This window comes from Anas acuta, chromosome 4 (assembly GCF_963932015.1).
Source record: "Anas acuta chromosome 4, bAnaAcu1.1, whole genome shotgun sequence".
Lineage (NCBI taxonomy): Eukaryota > Metazoa > Chordata > Aves > Anseriformes > Anatidae > Anas > Anas acuta.
Window position 1 is genome coordinate 31,277,165 of NC_088982.1, and position 17,979 is coordinate 31,295,143.

Sequence of the window (17,979 nt, forward strand, 5' to 3'; positions counted from 1 at the left end):
TCAGCTGCAACTTCTCCTCCAGTGGCTTCCTCTCTTCCACAGAGGCATTACCTACTGCCACCATTTTCCCACAGAAAGAACTGCCACCTACTCCTTTCACCACCTGCCAACTCTTGTTTGCCTGAAAACAAGCACAATTTAGGCATGGAAAAGCAAGGACAGAAATATTAGTTTTGAATCCCAGTAGACTTGTGATGTCAAGCCAAACACTTCAAAAAGAACAGACACCCCAAGTGTCCTCTGCTCTACACAGGAGACCCCAAATACTCTTCCTATAAAGGCAGACCCCAAACCCCCCTCCACCTGAACCACGGCACCCTCCCAACAAAAGGGAATGGCAGTCCAGAACGCTTTTGGGGCGGCTCAGGACCACAACTCCACCTGCTTCCTGCTCCTTCGCCAGCCAGGGACAATGGTCCCAGTACAACTCCAGCCAATGTCCCAGGAGACAACAAATAAAGCCATTGGGATGCTCAACACAGGAACGCCTTTCATAAGATAAGGGCAGCTGCCCAACAAAACCCTGCCCTTACATTTTCTCCTGTAAGCCCAACCTGTCACCCACTGCACCTTCTGCGACGTCAGCCAGCAGCCTGTACACATAAACCCAGATTAGATGTACAACGGCACAAGCACTGTGCTAATTCCTTTTGATAAAAAGCCTTTCTCTGGGCCTTGGCATCTCTGAGGAAGAGGAACTTTTGACAGCCTTTTCTTCTGCCTGGCCGCAGCCTATTGCTTACTTGCTCTTTCTACAGCCATGAGTCAGCCCGCTTCGAGCAATGCAGGTGAGTTCGTTGCCTGTTTTAGGGCAGGACAATGCACAAGGGACTGTCCTGATCTCCACAGGCTAACCCACCAGCCAAACGGTAGGAAAAGATGCAGTGAACCAGAATTCATCAGGACAAACAGGAAAGAAAGGCCCTTAAACCCCCCAGGCTACGCAGGGAAGGCGACTACCCCCCAAAACAAGTACAGCCTTGGAGATCTGAAGCGCCCGGTACGTGAAGGAGCTGGCATCCCACCTGCTCCAGAGGTCTCCGTGATGCCGCTGCTTCCATGTTTCCACTGCAGGAGGAGCACGTGCTGGCATTCACATGGAGGGATGCTGCTATCCCAGAGTGCTACACCAATGAGATATTCAGCTCAGCTCACATCTGCTGCAGAGGGGGGAGCTCGACCAGTCCATCATTACCCTATAAATCATAAAAAACTCCGTTAAGAATAAGGACCATAAATGACCACCTATTTCACATGCCAGAGGTAGCACCAACCAATAACAGTAACACTGCAGTTAACTTCAAACTATCTTAACATTTATCACTTCATGTCTTTACAGTATGGTGAAGTAGGTAAAAGAAAGATTGTGATCCTCTGTGGACACAATTGCTTCCATTTAGTTTGAATGAGTGTCAATTAAAATTAGAAGCATTTTCTCCCTCTACAAGCGAGTATCAGCAATGAAATGTCATTCCCCTCCAGCTTAAGGCAACCCAGTTTGAGATACAGGCACACACACACAGAGCACCCTCCCAGCCACACTCTGTGTTCACACTTACCATGGCACAGATTTATCCATCATGGTTGGTTACACCAGGATGTTGCTACCCAACACAGGTTGGCTGCTTACTTTTTACTGACTTGGCAATCTGAATCTTCTTTTCCAGCTCCCTGTGCTGTACTGCCTGATACCAGAGATGTTTACATGAGGTTTAACTTTCAGGCTGCCTGTTTGGCCTGATGGCAAACACTATAAAGAAAGGAACACAGGAAACTACCACCTCTGCTGCTGATTCTGGCTCCAAGGTTCATGCCAAAAGATGCAGGGTCACAGTTCTCATTTTGTTGAGCACTGTCCAGCTTTACCCGATTGCATTCCCAAAAAACGTGCGTGCTAGGAACCCCAGATTACACCTTTGCCTCTGTGGACTTGTATGTGTCCTACAGGAAAACATATTAGAATTTCTGTACATTTGCTGCATGCATCTCAAGTGCATTTCTACTTGTACCTATCTGGGTTTTTTAGTCACTGCCAGGGATTTCCCTACATGGGGACTTTCAAAGAAGTCAACAAATTACTTAAGAAAAAGAACACATTACACCAATAAAGAAAACCCACTAAAAAGCACAACACTTACTTTCTGCTCCTTCATCCCCATACTCTGGAACAAACTGCTCCACCTCTATTGCAGGCAAAGAGCATGTCTGGTAACAAATCCTGAGTGAAGCAGACAACAGTCATGTCTTTTGTAATACACGCATCCATTGCCAAATCCATCGATCCCCAGAGGATTATATAAAAATCATAATATAAAGGTCATTTGAAAAATCTGGCTGCTTTATCAGGTGAGAAGTAATTAAACTAAACAGCCAGCGGGGTTTATGAGGATATGACACATGACACCTTCCAGCTTCCTGATGTGTGCCACGCTACCCAGCAGCGTATATATAGACGCCGGCCGTCCAGGCAGCGCTATCACCGCAGCCAGCCGACTTCTCCTGACCCACTGACCAGCCGCTCAACATGCAACCCAAAGGTAGTACCGCGGAGAGCTCTTACCGCACTGCTTGCAGGACAGAAATCTGCTTGGGTATGGCTGCAAACTGCAGGGGAGGGAAGGGAACAGAAGGGAAAGGCCACGATGAGGGTGGGAGATGCTCAAAGCCCAACTGGAGCAGCCCTGCACCAGCTGCTGCAGCCGACCCAGCCTGCATGTGCGCTCCTCGCGCCTTCCCTTCTGCTGGAACCGTGTTGCTGCAACTCTGTGCCATCTGCTCCACAGGTGTCTCGCTCAAAATGAAGCTCCTCCTGCTGTCTTGCATCGTGAGCATGGTCCTTGCTGTTGCCAATGCTGTAAGTACTGAACAAAGAAACAAGCGGGCAGCCAATGCGGGCAATCTTCACGTTGTCACTTGGAAATTGCGAGGTTTTGTAACCGATGGGAGAGCCTCAGAAATACCAATGGCTGGTGCAAGGCTGAACACATGTACTGTACTCCCATTCCAGACTCCTGGCTTAAGATCGACTCCTCCTCAAACTTTAAAGCAAAAGAGAAATTGCAAGGTCACTCCCAGCCCATCAGTGGGCCCCCTAACTCCTTCATCACACAACAGTTTCCTCTGCAGATCTTTGCTTTCCAACAGGACTCATTAAAAAATCTGACAGTTTTGTTAATCATTTATTTATTTATTTATTTTTAAGTAACATGTAGGATGAAGTATGCTTTGCTCTAACCAAAAATTTGTCCTTCTCCAGGATCACCATGACAGTGATAGCTCTAGTGGGGACAGTTCGGAGGAGGTAAGTCTTCTGTGTCTGATTTACTGACTCTTGCCACTTCTAACATTCAGATTTAACCAGAAGCTTGGCACTGAACTGGGAAACACTTACACAATGCCTTTCTTTTCACAGAAGCCAAGACGACCCTTCCGCCCCATATTTCGCCCCTTCCTGAGAAGGAGCAGGGCTGTGAGCTATTACGCATGACAAGTCTGAGGTAAGCAACCTATCTTGCTGTACAAAAATACATCTGCTCTATCATGACATTTTCCCAGTTCTCACTGTTAATATTTTAATTGTGCAAGAAATTTTGTGGCCCAAGCAAGAACTGAGATCTAGATATGAAGATACTGGAACAGGCGTAAAGCAGTGGTGCTCTGCACAATGTACTGTGTAACATCAGGTACTCCAGCTGAAAATGGTCTAGCCGGAAATCTTTCTTGGGAACAAATGACTACCAAAAAACATATCCAAGCCCCCGTGCCCCTGCCAGACTGGCTTGAATAGAAAACTGCTAAGGACAGGGAAATCATTACAGAATTTTTCCTTCCACAAATAACACACCACCCTTGTGCAGTTTTTAAATCTCATTCAGCAGGATACTTTCAGTGATTTTCATTTCCTTCAGCACTGCACGTTATCTCAATCACTTCACAGAGAAGAAAGAAACATGCTACTTGGACTTGCCACACTCTAGCCAGACGTATATCCAGCTGTCAGGAGCTGCCCAGCTACCTCCCATGAACACAGAAACAGCCTCCTCTTGGGGCTAAGGGCTCATATAAAATGTTCATTAAGATGTTAAAACAATTAAATGCTCTTGGTTCTAACCTGCAATTCTCCTACTGCTCTGCAGGTGCCTACCTGGATAACCATGGCTGTCTCCTGCAGGACGCTGCTGCTTCTAGATGATCTTCTACTTCCCACCTCTCCTTCACACCTTCTGTCAGCAACGTGCTGAAAACAGAGGACCACCACCAACAGGGTCCCTGTTTCACACGCCCACTACTGAAGCTGGTGTGTGCTGCAGTGCATGGCTCTCAAACTTTGTCTACTTACTTCCTAAGTCTGAATAAATGCTGAGCATCAAATGACTAAGGTCTCTTTGTCTCTTAATTATTTCTTGGGAAAAAGAAACACACGAATGTCACTTCAGCGACCCTGCTTGCAATGAGCATGAGTAGGAAAGGAAGGGAACTCCTGAGGCTGGCTTTGCCTTTTGTCCATGCTGAGATTCACAGGCTCTCTCAGGTTCTACGTGAGAGAGGCCCTACCAAATACTACCTGTATTTGGTGTATGTGTATACACACACACACCAAATACTACCTGATCTGGCCCTACCAAACACTACCCAGCACTCTGTGCTTTTAAGGACTTGTTTATTACAGACATTGCTGCTGAAGAAAACACCAAACACCAGATCTTAACTACAATTTGTAATAGTGTTTTTTGTAAAAGATGTCTGTGGAAGTCTATACAGTAACAGAAAGCACTGATGCTGTCTTATAACACTGCGGATGAACTGAAATGTATAGGAGTAAGTAGGGCAAGGATTGTCAGGAAAACTAAAAGCTCTTACCTTCACTTTTCCCTCCGAAAGTATATACTCTCACACTATTACACAGTTAAGCTTGATTAAGCACAGGAAAAAATGGCAACCAATGCTGTACATTTCCTGTTGTCAACAAATGCCTCAGAGGGACCACATGTGCCCCTTGACCAGAAGTTACACGCATGACCTAAAGCATTAAATACAGCCAAAACATTTGGAAGATTACTCTCAAGGCCACACATCCCAATGATCCTGTGTATAGCACTGTCACCCCAACAGCTGTACTGCCACGTGCAGCATGAAGAACGTTACAATGTGATTTGCCCAAAAAAACAGTCAAGGTATACCCTCCAACAGTGATATTTTTAGATAGACACACTAGGACATTCTCATGTGAATACCATAGTGTCAACTAGAAAGTAAGTAAAGGTGAAAACTCATCTCAAATAAGACTTCTATTCAGTGACTTTTCTAAGGAGAAACCACTCAGAAACTTCGTTTTTTTTCATAGCTTTTTAATTCATCTTAGTCGTTAATTCAGGTCATCATCCTACAACTCTCACATGCCTGAAAGATCCATACTCCTGACAAGAAATCAGTGCAAAAATACAGAGCTCAAGTGTCAAAGTCAAATTCCCAATTACATGTACGTAACTTGCAATGCAACCTTGCTAATCCGGGTAAGAGTTTCTGCCAGCTGAACGTCAGCACTCAAAAGGACATCATCTCAGTTTCAAGGCTGGGCAGCTGGTATTCCCCTCGTGTGGGAGTCTGTTCCTCATTCACATCAATCACGGCACTCAGGACCAGGATCCTCTCCCCAGTGGGCTCCCCGTTTCTCAGTCACCAGCTTAATGAAGTAGCTATGGTTGGCATACAGCTTGAGCTTCTCACTGATGTCAACCCACTTCACCATCCCAGCGTCATCACCTGCTTCCAGAGGCAAGTTATCCATTGTCTCACCTGTTCACAAAACAAGCGTTAGGACATGCTGTTTTCTCCTACTTTCTCTTCTCACACCTGACCAGTTCTTCCTTTCCACAAGGCTCCCCCAAAGGCAGCAACCTGCAACTATTTCTCAGAGAGACATCAATCAAGTAGCTCTCTGAGTCTGTGCGAGAAAACTTTTCCAGACTTGAATTAAACATTTTTTTCGGAAATTTGAGTGGCACAGCTACAACTCTTTATTGCCACTCCTAGGTTAACACCAGGGGCATGACAAGTTACCAGAAATCATTACATAGGCACAAGCCTAGCCAATCCCTCTGAGTCAATTAATCGTTTAACATCTGATTGCTTACTTTCTCAGGTACTACCCAACAAAATATGAACTGAATTCTGAAACTTATGCCTGCAATCTTGCCCTCTCCGCTCCCCAAATTACTATTTTATCAAAGTCACCGAAGTAAAAAACATAACCAGCAGAAAGGATGCAGAAAGGCTTTCTAGTTGCTCTTAAGTTTCTAAGTCAGATTTCCAGAGCAAGTCCCAGTATTTGTTAAAAAACAAACCAGAAAATGCTTATTAAAAAAAGTATATTGGAAGCAAACACCAAAGGAACACCATGTTCATTTTTTTCTGGGGGCTAATAAATCAAAAACCAGCAGCATATTAAGCTTCACCACTATTATCTCTTAACTACCCAAGAGTGAAAATATCACTGTATGACTTCTGTCTGTCTGACCTCCAGAGAAAGCAGACCGATTCACCTCAAGAGGGGAAAGATGAGCATTCAGGATAACAGATCGATCCAAGAACTAGCAATGTATGCTCATTCCAATTAAATTATAGAAGGAATTAAAAGTACAACAATTGCTCTGGCAGAGTAACACAGACAAAAAGCGTCAAGAGACAGCAAATAAGACAACAAAGACAAGAACACAGTAAAGATCATCCAGCAGCCAGAGGCAATGCACCTGAAGCAGGCACTACTGTGAAGTACTAACTGTGAAGAAATGAAACCCAAGAGCCTTCCAACTCAGTCATTGAAATAGGAAATTAAACCCACTCAAGCTAAATACAGTGTTTGTACAGTGACTGGCCTAGTGTTCTATCTATAGAACAAATGCACAGTCTGCAATTTGGAACTGCGTAACACAAAAATAAATTATTTTCAGGCAAATCCCTTATGTTCCTTAATTCAGGACTGAAAGAAGTCCAAGGGGAATGACAACCAATACTGGCTGCAAGTGAACATGACAAAAGATGGGGGACCCTCACACCCATTGCTTTCAATCTAAGAATTAAACTCAACTTGCATTCTCTTCCACTTTCATGGCTCACCTCAGCCCCATGTATGCAAAAACATCTACACTAGAAAAGCAGCAAAAAGCACAAGCAGCAATGCCTACCTGTTTCATCGTGATAATTCACAGCCTCCGTCTCCATCCATGCATTGTCGGTGTTACGAGGGTCATCCACATATCCTCTGTACACCTACCTCAGTGGACAATCACAAGAAGTTCAAAAAAAAGGTGGCACCATTAAAAATCACCTGCAGTCACTCTTACAGAGTATGCAATTGTCCCTTCCCTGTCTTATATCACAAAACCCTGAGCATCACAGCTTATCTTAATGACAGTGCATGCATTTTTTCATCTCCTAACTAGCTGCAAGTTACCCCGAGGCTATCTCAAAAGACGCAGCTTACCACAAAGTGCTCTTGGCTGAACAGCCTCTGCAGTTGCTTTTCCAAGCTTGCTTTTTCCTCAGGAGATTTCTGCAAGGAGTTCAAGGCCTCTTCCCCAAATTCTCGCTTCAGAGTAGCGCTGATCTTCTCCCCTGGGTCCACCATCCCCTGACAGTGGAGAAAAAACAAACTGAAGAGCCTAAGACCTCCCATGCTATCCATCTTTTACTGGTGCTTAGGACATTACACCCATACAAATCATGCTCCGGTTATGTAAGAAATTCTATGCTTATTCGTAAAAAGCAAGCAGACACATCCTTCAAAAACTACAACAGGTGAGGTTATACCTGCATTAAGCAAAGGACACCATCAAAATTAAGTACAAGTACTGCCTTGTAATGCAGGAACAGCAGAAAGCCTATCAATTGATGCTTGGGAGGATAAAGATAAATTGTCTATAGGACCTTTCTCTTCCCCTATACATCATGAGGTCATCCCCAAAAAGCAATTATTTCACACATATGCCTGTTATCTGCTTGTGGCCTTGCCAGAGAGATGTCCACCTTTTCCAAAGCTTTGCTCTTACCCCCGGGATGGCCCACTCCCCACAGTCTCTCCTCTTGATAGCTACGAACTGCAAGATGTTTTTGCCAGTAACTGGGTGAGCGATCTTATTGCCACTTCCATCCCTCTTCCACCTGCAGAAAGCGACAAATAAGGACATTTGTTGCTGCTGCTTCTTAGAAGGAAACCAAACAGCAGAGCTCCCACACAATGGCCTGTTGGAGGGCCAAGGCAGCGGATCAAGCACAGTTCTGGATCAAAGACAGACAAAAGCTGTCTGGGAAGATCTCGTCCCTCCATTTTTGCAGCTAGGTCCAGAACATTGGTATCTACTGTAACTCTCACTGTGAAGCCTTTATGCCTAACTATACTTCTACCTACCCGTAAGATAACAATAATTATGCTTTCTGCTATGACAAAGTATAAATTCTGGCTGCAACATTTCAAACCACCCACTCAGCACCAACAGAAGGCCTCAAACACCCACCACCGCACTCAGGATTTACAATAACTGCAGTAATTACAGCAAAAAAAAACTATCTAAATAAAGACAAAAATCAAATCTGTGTTTGTTTTACTTTAAAGTAAAAAAAACAGCAGCATCAGTAGCCTTCTGAAAAGGGCAAGAACTAAAAGGCAGCAGCACGACTTTAACAGTGGTTCTGTCTTCAGTGCAGTATTCCTTAGCCTGCAGTTTGGTACCTACACCAGCTCCTCTGAAAGCTCAGGGTGTAATACACTTGATGTGAATTCACACAGGCTCTGGAGGCAAAACCACCATTAAAGCAGAGCACACACTGACAAAACAGACTAAACAAGCCCCATCTCCTTCTCCTGTACACCAGGCCACCCCAGTGTGTCCTCCTGTGCAAAACCAGGCACACCACTTCATTCACAGCTGAGGCACCAAGACAAAATCCTGTTCCTGCAATTTATTATGCCTCAGCTATGGTCTTTTGGTGCATTTTTCAGACAATAACAGTGTGCCATGTTATGTTTTAATTTTCACGTTTGTTACTGAAGAGCATTTGTACACTGTATTTCTACTGAGTTGCACTTTCTTGATCTTTAATTTGCCTTCTCAGCATTTCGGAAGCAAAGGCTTGTAATGAACAGCAAGTCCTAGCTATTTTCCAGAACCAAAGGGGTAAAAAACCGTTGTGTTCCATGTATCCACACATCTCTCCATGCACATATACATACAGGCTTATGCAGAGCAACACACAAAAAGCCGCCTGACATGCAGTTGCCGGTTCCCAAATGCACAGAAAAAGATGTGAATGCTTTTGCTTTACTGCATGCCACCTTTCAGTCACTTGTCCCTTACCTAGTCACAACGGGATCGGCGGCGTGGTTTGGCCCCCAGCGCCCTAATAGTCCTCTGCCTGTGAGACCAGTCCTTCCCGCAGGATTCCTGAAAGACGCACCACAGCACATTAAATAAGTGTATGTCCCCGTGTGGAGCTTCAAGTGTTCTGCAAAAGCAGCTCTAAGGAAGCTGAAATAACAAAGCTAAGGATAGCACCGTACATCCAGTGTCAGCACAAGCTTTAAAGAATAAAGAGATTTTCTCCTTCATTACCTTTTTGTGTCTGACAGTACAGGCAAAGAACAAAATAGCTTTATTTTCCAGATGACATATTCCTGATCAAGCTTTACTCCCATCACACAAATATAACGTGGTCTGGGAACCTAATCCAGTTTTCAGTTTACCAGACTACACATGCACAGAGCATTTAATTACATAAAATTTCCAGAGGAAAAAGAAGAAATAAAATTCAGGTCTGATTACACATCTGTGCCACACGAGGATTTGTTAGTGGATGGAAACACTCATCTACTCTGCCATAGTGCACCTAAATGGTATTAAAAACTTCAGAGCACAACACATGGTCCGATTGAGGGAGCAACTCCACCACACCCTACTATCAAAGGTGCTAATGACCTCCTCCCTGCAGGATCCCACAGCCCACTGTTGGGGCAGAACTGGCTAGCGTTTCAATGCCTTGCTGCCTTCTCAAAACAACCTTCTTGCACTGAAGTATTGTTTCTGCTGTCTTAAGGGGGGGGGGGGGCTCTTGATTTTATTCTAGTAGGTACCATCTACCTAAACTGACACAGACCTGTAGGAGCTCTAAAACTGCATCACTGAAATGAATATGCAACAAAAATCACTCACCGGGGCCTCCCATTTTCAACCACATACAAGCCATTCCGACTCGTCCTCTCCACTTCTCCATCTCTCTCATTAAATTTGGGAGAAAAATTCTTATCACTGCAGAAAAAAAAAAGTAATTAGAAGCAAGTTAAAAACCCAACATGCAGCAGAAAAGGTTGGAGGCCAGCCACCCAATTTACAACACCCACTTGGCTAATGAGCAGGTTTAGATGGATCTTAATACATAGGCCCTCTGTCTCCTGTGGGAAGCTACACAGTCTGAGCAATTACTGATGACTGTCTCTGTATTTAAATATTCAGCTAAGCGTGGCACTCTGAAGCATTTAGCAATTTCTCCTCCTACAATTTCATTTAGAGGACGTTTCAAAGCTGTTCGTGTTCACGTTAGGGAGCATTAGATTTTATCCAGCGACAAAGCTAACAAACACTTTCCTAACTGAAGAGCAGCGAGCAGCTACATGCTAAAAGCAATCACCAACTTTGCAAAAGTTTACTGCCTGTGCCCTGTGTGCACCTCTGAAAATAGAAGCACACGCTGGTAGGGTGGCCTACAGAAGCCTCCTTGCTGCTCCCCAAAGCAATTCCCCTCAAACCACCACAGGAGTCAATCTACTGACCAGCTTTTTCCTCACAATCCATTTGGGAAGCTACACTAAAAAACAATTCTGCATTTTCTAGCGTTACCAACACCTCCTCTGAGAGCATCTGGCAGCAGGTAACTCCATGCACCTCATCCCCTCGCTAAATACATTTTTTTGTCAAAAATATTGGAAAATACTTATCAGTGAGGGTTCTGAGAATTTTACTTCTCTCACAACACAGAACAGCCGTAGGAACAGTCACCCGTTACTGCAATTAACTCAGTATTTCCTCCTGCCCCGTTCAAGAAAGCCAAGGGCCACACTTTCCACTCACCTGAGCTGAGGATCTGCCCACTTGGGTCCTGCCAAAACAGCCGCTGCGGTGTACTCCACGGGATTATAATCTTCCCACGGGGTCAGCCAGCCCACTTTGTCTTCGGGAACTCGGCTACGCTCAACGCGCGACCCGGGATACGGGGAGGTGAGGGCTTTGCTGTGGTACCACCTGTCAACCTGGCAACTGCTGAGCATGTTAGCGGGGTGGAGATGGGACCAAAGGGCTGCAGACAAGTTACTGAAAGAGAAAAAGGGAGATTTTATTCCTGCAGCAGCGCAGGGCAAGCCAGATAGGGATCAACCCAGGAGCCCAGAGGGGTGCAGGAGGCGGCGGAGAGCACAGCCCTTCCAGAAGGGCCCCTGCAGCTCAGCCACCCCTGCGTGCACCCAGCGCCCCCCTGCAGCCCCCTGCAGCCCCCTGCAGCCCCCGGCCCCTCGCAAACCCGGTACCTGGGCGGGGGCAGCGCAGCAGCGAGCCCCAGCAGGGCGAGAGCCCGCTGCAGGCCCCAACCCGGCAGCATCCGCAGCCAGCACGGCCATGCCCAGAGAGGGGCGGGGACCCCCCGGACCCCTCCTCCCGCGGGTTCGGGGCCGGCGCCCCCTGGCTGCGGGACGGGATGGGGGCGGTGGGAGCGGTGCGGGAGCTGGCGCTGTTCCTGGGCACGCTGCTCTATGCCTACGCCGAGGCGGCGGTGCGGCTGCTGCTGCCCGCCCGCAGGAAGGCCGTCGGCGGGGAGCTGGTGCTGCTGACGGGGGCCGGCCGCGGGCTGGGCAGGGCCACGGCCCGGGAGTTCGCCCGGCGCCAGAGCCGCCTGGTGCTGTGGGACGTGGACACGGTAACGGGGAGGGGGGCTCGGGGGGCGGCGGGGAAGGGGGGGGCTGCAGCGGCAGGGCCCGCAGGCAGCGCCGGGACACGCGGGGAGATGCGGGGAGGGCAGGCGCTGAGCCGCGTTGCCAAGGGAGATGCTGCAGCAAGGAAGATTTTGGCAGCTTAGGGGGTGGTGGAAGATCGGAAAGCGTGCCCCTGAGGGTCTGCTTTCAGCACAAAGCACAGATTCCTCCAACATGAAAGACAGCCGTCTTCATCAGATGCTGCTCCGCTCCCAAAATATTAAAAAAAAATCTCCAAAGATGCTCTCTTCTCGAGGTCCTCCCCCTGGGCAACATGTGGGTGTGCTACAGCAGCACGTAACCTCTGCTCCTCTCCTTCCTCACTCAGCATGGCCTCAAGGAGACGGCTGAGGAGTGCGAGAGGCTGGGAGCCACCGTGCACACCTTCGTGGTGGACTGCAGCAAGAGGGAGGAAATCTACAGCGCGGCGGAGAAGGTAGGGGAGCAGGTGCACGAGCACAAACCTCAGCCAGGTGGGCTTGGTGTTAGGAAGGGTTGGAAAAGTGCACCCGAGTTATTCCACTCACAGCATGCAAGTCTTGAAATCGCTGCCCTTTTGTTTCTGTACTGAGAGAAAAGGGGCCCTTTGGGTATCGCAGCCCAGCTCATCCTCCTTTGCAAGCCTCTGTCCCTGCGAGCCCCCACTTTAGGCTTTAGACCCATGAAGGAACACCTTCCTTTTAGCTTGCTGAGAAATAGACAGACACCACTGTGGAAATTTGAAAGACTTTGTTGTAGAAAGTAAGGTTCAGGTGGTCCAGAACATTCAGTATGTCCGCAGAGCCAGCTGTGACTGTGCAGACCATTTTTGTCTGTGGGTGAAGAGTCTATAAAAACTGGCACATGTACAAACATCACATCTATATCAGCTTCCAGGATACTGCACACTTCCTGCAGGATCAGGAAACACAGCATGATTTTCCTCTCCCTGAAAGAAAGAATTCTAAAAATTAAATTAATTGCTGCTCACAACCTTGCACTGTTGTGATAACAAACAACATATGGCTACACATTCTTTTTGCCAAAAAGGTGAAGAAGGACATTGGCGATGTCTCCATCCTGGTGAACAATGCTGGTGTGATCACGGCTGCCGACCTGCTCTCGACCCAGGACCACCAGATTGAGAAAATGTTTGAGGTCAACATTCTCGCCCACATCTGGGTAAGGGCCACTAGCGCATTCGTCCCTCCGTGGTGGTGTGAGTGTTATTGAGGAGGCGGGGGCACCCTCAGCCAGGCACTGAGACCCTGCAGGCAGGAGATGCATGGCTCAAAAATGCAAAATGTTTTTTTGTCACCAAGTCCTAAGAGCAGGCAGCAGGGCCAGCCTCTCCCCAGCTGCTCCTGTCAGCCCAGCAGGGCTCCAGGTCTCTACCCCGGGCATTTTGTACCTGCCTGCATTGCTGACTCCCTTCTGGGTTCCTGGCACTGTCTGAGGTCCATCCTGGAACTGTTCTGCTTTTTCCTGTGTGTACCACCTCCCTTATACCCCTCCAGAACTTCTCCCTGCATGGATGTGACACAGCTGGGCCCTATCAGAGCTAGGCCTTGCCTTCCCCTTCCCTGGGGGCAGGGGCAGCTTTCAGCAGGAAGAACAGAGTGGTCAGTAAACAATTTCTGCTTGCAGGGGACTAAAAGGTTACAGGGGACTAAAGTGCTACAGATTGGGTGTGCTGCGGAAAGACACTGGCAGCGTGGCTGCTGACAAGTGAAACCTAAAGCTAGGCAATGTGAACATCAGCTTCTGTCAATCCCTGGCTTTGCTGAAAGGCTCCTTTTGGAAACTGGGATGCAAATTGTCCCAGCTAAAAGGAGACCGGGTGTCTCTGTGGTTCTCAGGAGCTTGGTGCCATGCACCCCCCAGCACCAGGGGTAGCCTTAGTCACTGAACTGCACATAACTGGGTTACCTAATTGCATGTAATTGAGGCCAGTGTTAAGACTCCTAAGAAGTCACTGTTTCTTTCCTCCTCTGCATGCCCCACCTCTTCTTCTTGTTCTAAAAACCCTTTCCAGACAACCAGAGCTTTTCTGCCAACAATGATGGACAACAACCGGGGTCACATTGTTACGGTGGCTTCTGCAGCAGGTCATTTTGTAACCTCTTTCATGGTGGCTTACTGGTAAGTGACTTCCAAATCAGCTCTCTTCATTTCCTGTTTTTAATTGTGTCTTCTCCACCAGCACACACGGAGTAACCGAAATAAGCATCCCACTGAATAAGCTACTTCAAAGAGCAATGCTAAGGAGAAAAAAAAAAAAACACAACACCCGTCAAATAAGGACCCACAGAGGTACCCACTAATTTCATTATTAGCTCTGACTGAGGTGATTCAGTAAAGGATTAGTGATGTGACCAATCAACTAATGAAATCTTCTTACTTTTTTTCTCTCCATACCTAATCCAGATTTTGCATTGTTAAAAAAAAAACAAAACCTGCTGAGAGGCCAAAGTACTGCCCAAGTTTAACAAAAATGGATGCACAAAATTGCAGCAATACTATTGTCTGGCATAATGTCATACTGCATCTGACCTAGCCCTCTACAATAGCGTTTCCCAGCAGAACCATCTTTCCCTGGGTATGTTCCTTCATGGGGAGTCACTGTTGGCCATGTAAGAACACCTGAGCCAGGACTTTTAGTTGTATTACACTGTTAAACTTATTTGATATTGCTCCTTTGATTTGTTTCTGCTTGGTTCTGTTTTCTACTCCTGGCCTCCACAAACTTCAGTCGCACTAAATTGCTTAAGTCCTTCATTTCAAATCTCATGCTTCAACTTCACAACATGCTCCACATGATACAAGAAGCACTAGGATTGTTACCCATACCTATAATCCCATTTGTTCTTAAATTTGCACACTTCAGAAAATTCTTCAAAATAATTCAGCTTAAAACATTCAAAGTCAGCTGTATGGATCCACACACACTCATTTCCTAGCATTCATCTGCCTGCTCAGTACTAACCTACTTTTTAGAGTCACCCACTTCACATCCCACTATGCCCTCCCCTGGCAGCATTATGTATTTCTGTGATACGCTGTGAGACGGTAAAAGCCGGCATCAGTTCCTTCCCCATCTCTTAAAGATGGATTACACGTCTTCTCCTGCTAGTCAGTACTGGGTGTTCTTTCAGCTCCTTTCTATTTACATCATGTTGGAAATAGCATTCCCACCTTCTCATTTGTGACGTTTTTTCCTCACCAGTTCAAGCAAGTTTGCTGCAGTTGGATTTCATAAAGCTCTAACTGAGGAACTATCAACCCTGGGAAAGAATGGAATAAAAACAACATGTGTCTGCCCAATTTTTATGAACACTGGATTTGTCAAAAACCCCCGTACAAGGTAATGTTTTGATAAAAGCCACATCTCAGCCTGCCTTTCTTTGTATTTAGATGGATTTACCCCTGCTTTAGGGCTTGCTTTCAACCTGTATATCAAAGGGTAAATAAAATTGGCTGAATATAAATCTCTTTCTGCATTATCGTTTCAACCACAAGACCTGCATTTGAATTACCTGACTTTGCCTGCAGCTGAAGTATCCTACTTCGCATTCAACTCTCCCATGTCTTACCTATATCATTCTTAAATTTATGCTTTCCTTTCATTTTAGGCTTGGAAGGATTTTGGAAGTTGATGAAGTTGTGAAAGAAATGATGGAAGGAATACTGACTAACAAGAAAATGGTTTTTGTTCCACCACAGCTGAGCATTGCTTTATTTACTGACATGTAAGTGACATTAAAAAAAAGGGGGGGGAGGAAATATTCAACGCAACCACATGAGTGTAGAAGCATCACACTTGAACCATCTGATTCAAGTTTTACCATTGGAATAAGTGTCTTTTGCTTTCACAGTAGGAAAGCTAGCCGTTGGTATCATTGAAATACATGTAAATACCCTCGAGTGATGGCTAGACACCCAAAGTCTACATTCAATTCAGTTCCATTTATTTTCTACCATCTTTAATATCTTTAACCAATATGCTAGGTCATTAAAATTGTTCCTTATTTGACTTCAGTATGTCTATAGCCACTTGAAAATGTGCATCTGTCTGCAGAGTTTTTTTCTGATTTAATTATCTCACGTATCCTACACCACATGTCAAGGCTAAGGAATTACATAGTGATTCTTCCTAATGACAATAGGAGAAATAAAGGCATTTGTTGAGTCCTGTTGTAGGTTGTTACAACCCACTGTTTGCAGACAGCTGCTGAGTGGGGAACTTGACTGCTCCACAGGCTGACAAGGAGGTTCCAGCCCTAGAAGGCACATCAGAACAACTAAATTACCACATCAGTTAGCTTCTACAGTACCTCAAAAAACCCTTGTAACAACTTGGGGAGAAGACAACTTGGCTCTAACCAAAACCTCCTATTTATGAGAGCCTGTAAAGATTCTTCTGTTTTCCCCAAATTTCTCAACCAACCAGATGAGGTTTTGAAAACAAAGAGAAGGCAAAGGCAATTCTCACCTTAATTTTAATGCACATGCATACATTCAGTGTAAATCTTCCTGGATGCAGCAGCAATGCAGCAACCAATGTCCTGCCCAGGGGATACCTGGCCTTGGAGTTGTCATCAAAGGAGGAAGCTGGTGAAGGGATCAGAAATAAAGCTAGCCAAAGAATTTCAAGGGCTATGTATCCTTGAGAACTACTCCCAGTTTCAGTTTTGGTCTCTGTCTGAGGTGAGCACGCATTCTGCACCCAGACCAGCTCTTGTCCCACCTGTGCTGCCACTTTTCCAATGACCCAAGTTCTCATCTTAAATTTCATTGCATGGTTTTATCTTTCAGGTTGATTCCAGAACGTGTCTCAAGATTTCTGAAAAAGCTGACAGATGTTAAGTTTGACGCAATTGTTGGACACTGGAGCAAACAGTGAACAGCAAGTTGTTTGTCATTTCCCCATGGCATGAGTGAAAACAGAACATGGACAATGTGTAGCGCAGCGGTTTTGATTCAGAGCAGAAGCAAGAAGCAAGACAGGCCACCACCGCCCTTCACACATGCAGCAGGAACACACCTGCATGACATGGAGTGTTGCCAGAGCAGAGATGCAGCTCTGCAAGTCAGAAGGGCTGTTTTTGCTGTGCATTGTGTCATCGCTAGCTCCTTCCCTGCTTCTCGCATGCACCGAAGCAGACAGGAAATGCAGCAAAGCCCATTTTGGGACAACAGAGGGATTGCCTGAGTATATGTGTTAATCTGGATTCATCACTGAGCAAAGTGATTTTGTGGGAAGAAATTCATATGGGTCTGCTTCACCTCAATGAATTGTTTAAATTTTAAAAGCCTGTAACACATGCTCCATTTTATGTGCTTTTGTAGTGAGTACCTGAAACAACACAACCTTTTAATCAAGTGTTACCTGAATATGTTGATTGTCGCGTTATGCATGAGCAACATCAGCACGACTTGTACAGAATAAATGCAGTTCTTTACCCAAAAGGTGCCTCGCAGCAGTTCAGCCATAGCCAGGTCCTAGAGGTGCATTTAAGGCACAGCAGCATCGAGTAACGCGCCCTCTGCCGGTGTCATTTCCCACATGGTTTGGTAATCCCCAGACTTTCCAAACAGCTTCCTCTAAAACGGGTGCAGTATTTCTTGGCCAGTTACCGGGTGCCCTCCTGCATTTCATGAGGACGCGACTTATTTCAACCAAAGGCAGGAGAAGTTGCACTGAAAAAAAAAAAAAAAAAAAAAAAAAAAAAAGACGTGGACTTGTTGCCCTCACACTAGCAGGCACTCGTGTCTTTAAATAAAAATCAAGGAGATGCTAAAAACCTGGAAGCTCCTCATTCATGTACTGGGGTGAACTGAAGTGGAATTCCATGGGACTTGTACACCAGTACAGACCAGAAGAGAAATCCTTAACAGGGAAGCCAGCGACTGCTGGATAAGCCTTCATTTCAGCTCACTGACACACATGCACAGCAATGAGGGTTTTCATATTCCACTCCTTTTAA

General features: G+C 46.0%; 2 protein-coding genes and 1 long non-coding RNA gene across 3 annotated transcripts; 2 read left to right on the forward strand and 1 right to left on the reverse strand.

The window, feature by feature from the left end:
• The first annotated feature begins 1,037 nt into the window (after positions 1-1,037).
• LOC137855881 (uncharacterized) lies at positions 1,038-3,803 on the forward strand. The gene is made up of 4 exons (XR_011096025.1): positions 1,038-2,537; positions 2,784-2,854; positions 3,257-3,301; positions 3,413-3,803. It is a non-coding gene; the product is annotated as an uncharacterized lncRNA (long non-coding RNA).
• Positions 3,804-5,314: 1,511 nt separating this feature from the next.
• Positions 5,315-11,924, reverse strand: NUDT9 (nudix hydrolase 9). Its single transcript, XM_068680519.1, has 8 exons — positions 11,573-11,924; positions 11,121-11,360; positions 10,206-10,301; positions 9,354-9,440; positions 8,049-8,160; positions 7,484-7,630; positions 7,185-7,269; positions 5,315-5,796 (listed from the first exon to the last, which is right to left on the reverse strand). Exons 1-8 carry the CDS (start codon positions 11,641-11,643, stop codon positions 5,621-5,623), a joined length of 1,014 nt encoding a protein of 337 aa, XP_068536620.1. The 5' UTR covers positions 11,644-11,924; the 3' UTR covers positions 5,315-5,620.
• On the forward strand, positions 11,740-17,461 carry LOC137855877 (estradiol 17-beta-dehydrogenase 11-like). Its single transcript, XM_068680521.1, has 7 exons — positions 11,740-11,958; positions 12,342-12,449; positions 13,043-13,174; positions 14,028-14,134; positions 15,219-15,356; positions 15,625-15,741; positions 16,808-17,461. The coding sequence occupies exons 1-7, from the start codon at positions 11,740-11,742 to the stop codon at positions 16,893-16,895; spliced, it is 909 nt and encodes a 302-aa protein (XP_068536622.1). The 3' UTR covers positions 16,896-17,461.
• The last annotated feature ends 518 nt before the right edge of the window (positions 17,462-17,979 follow it).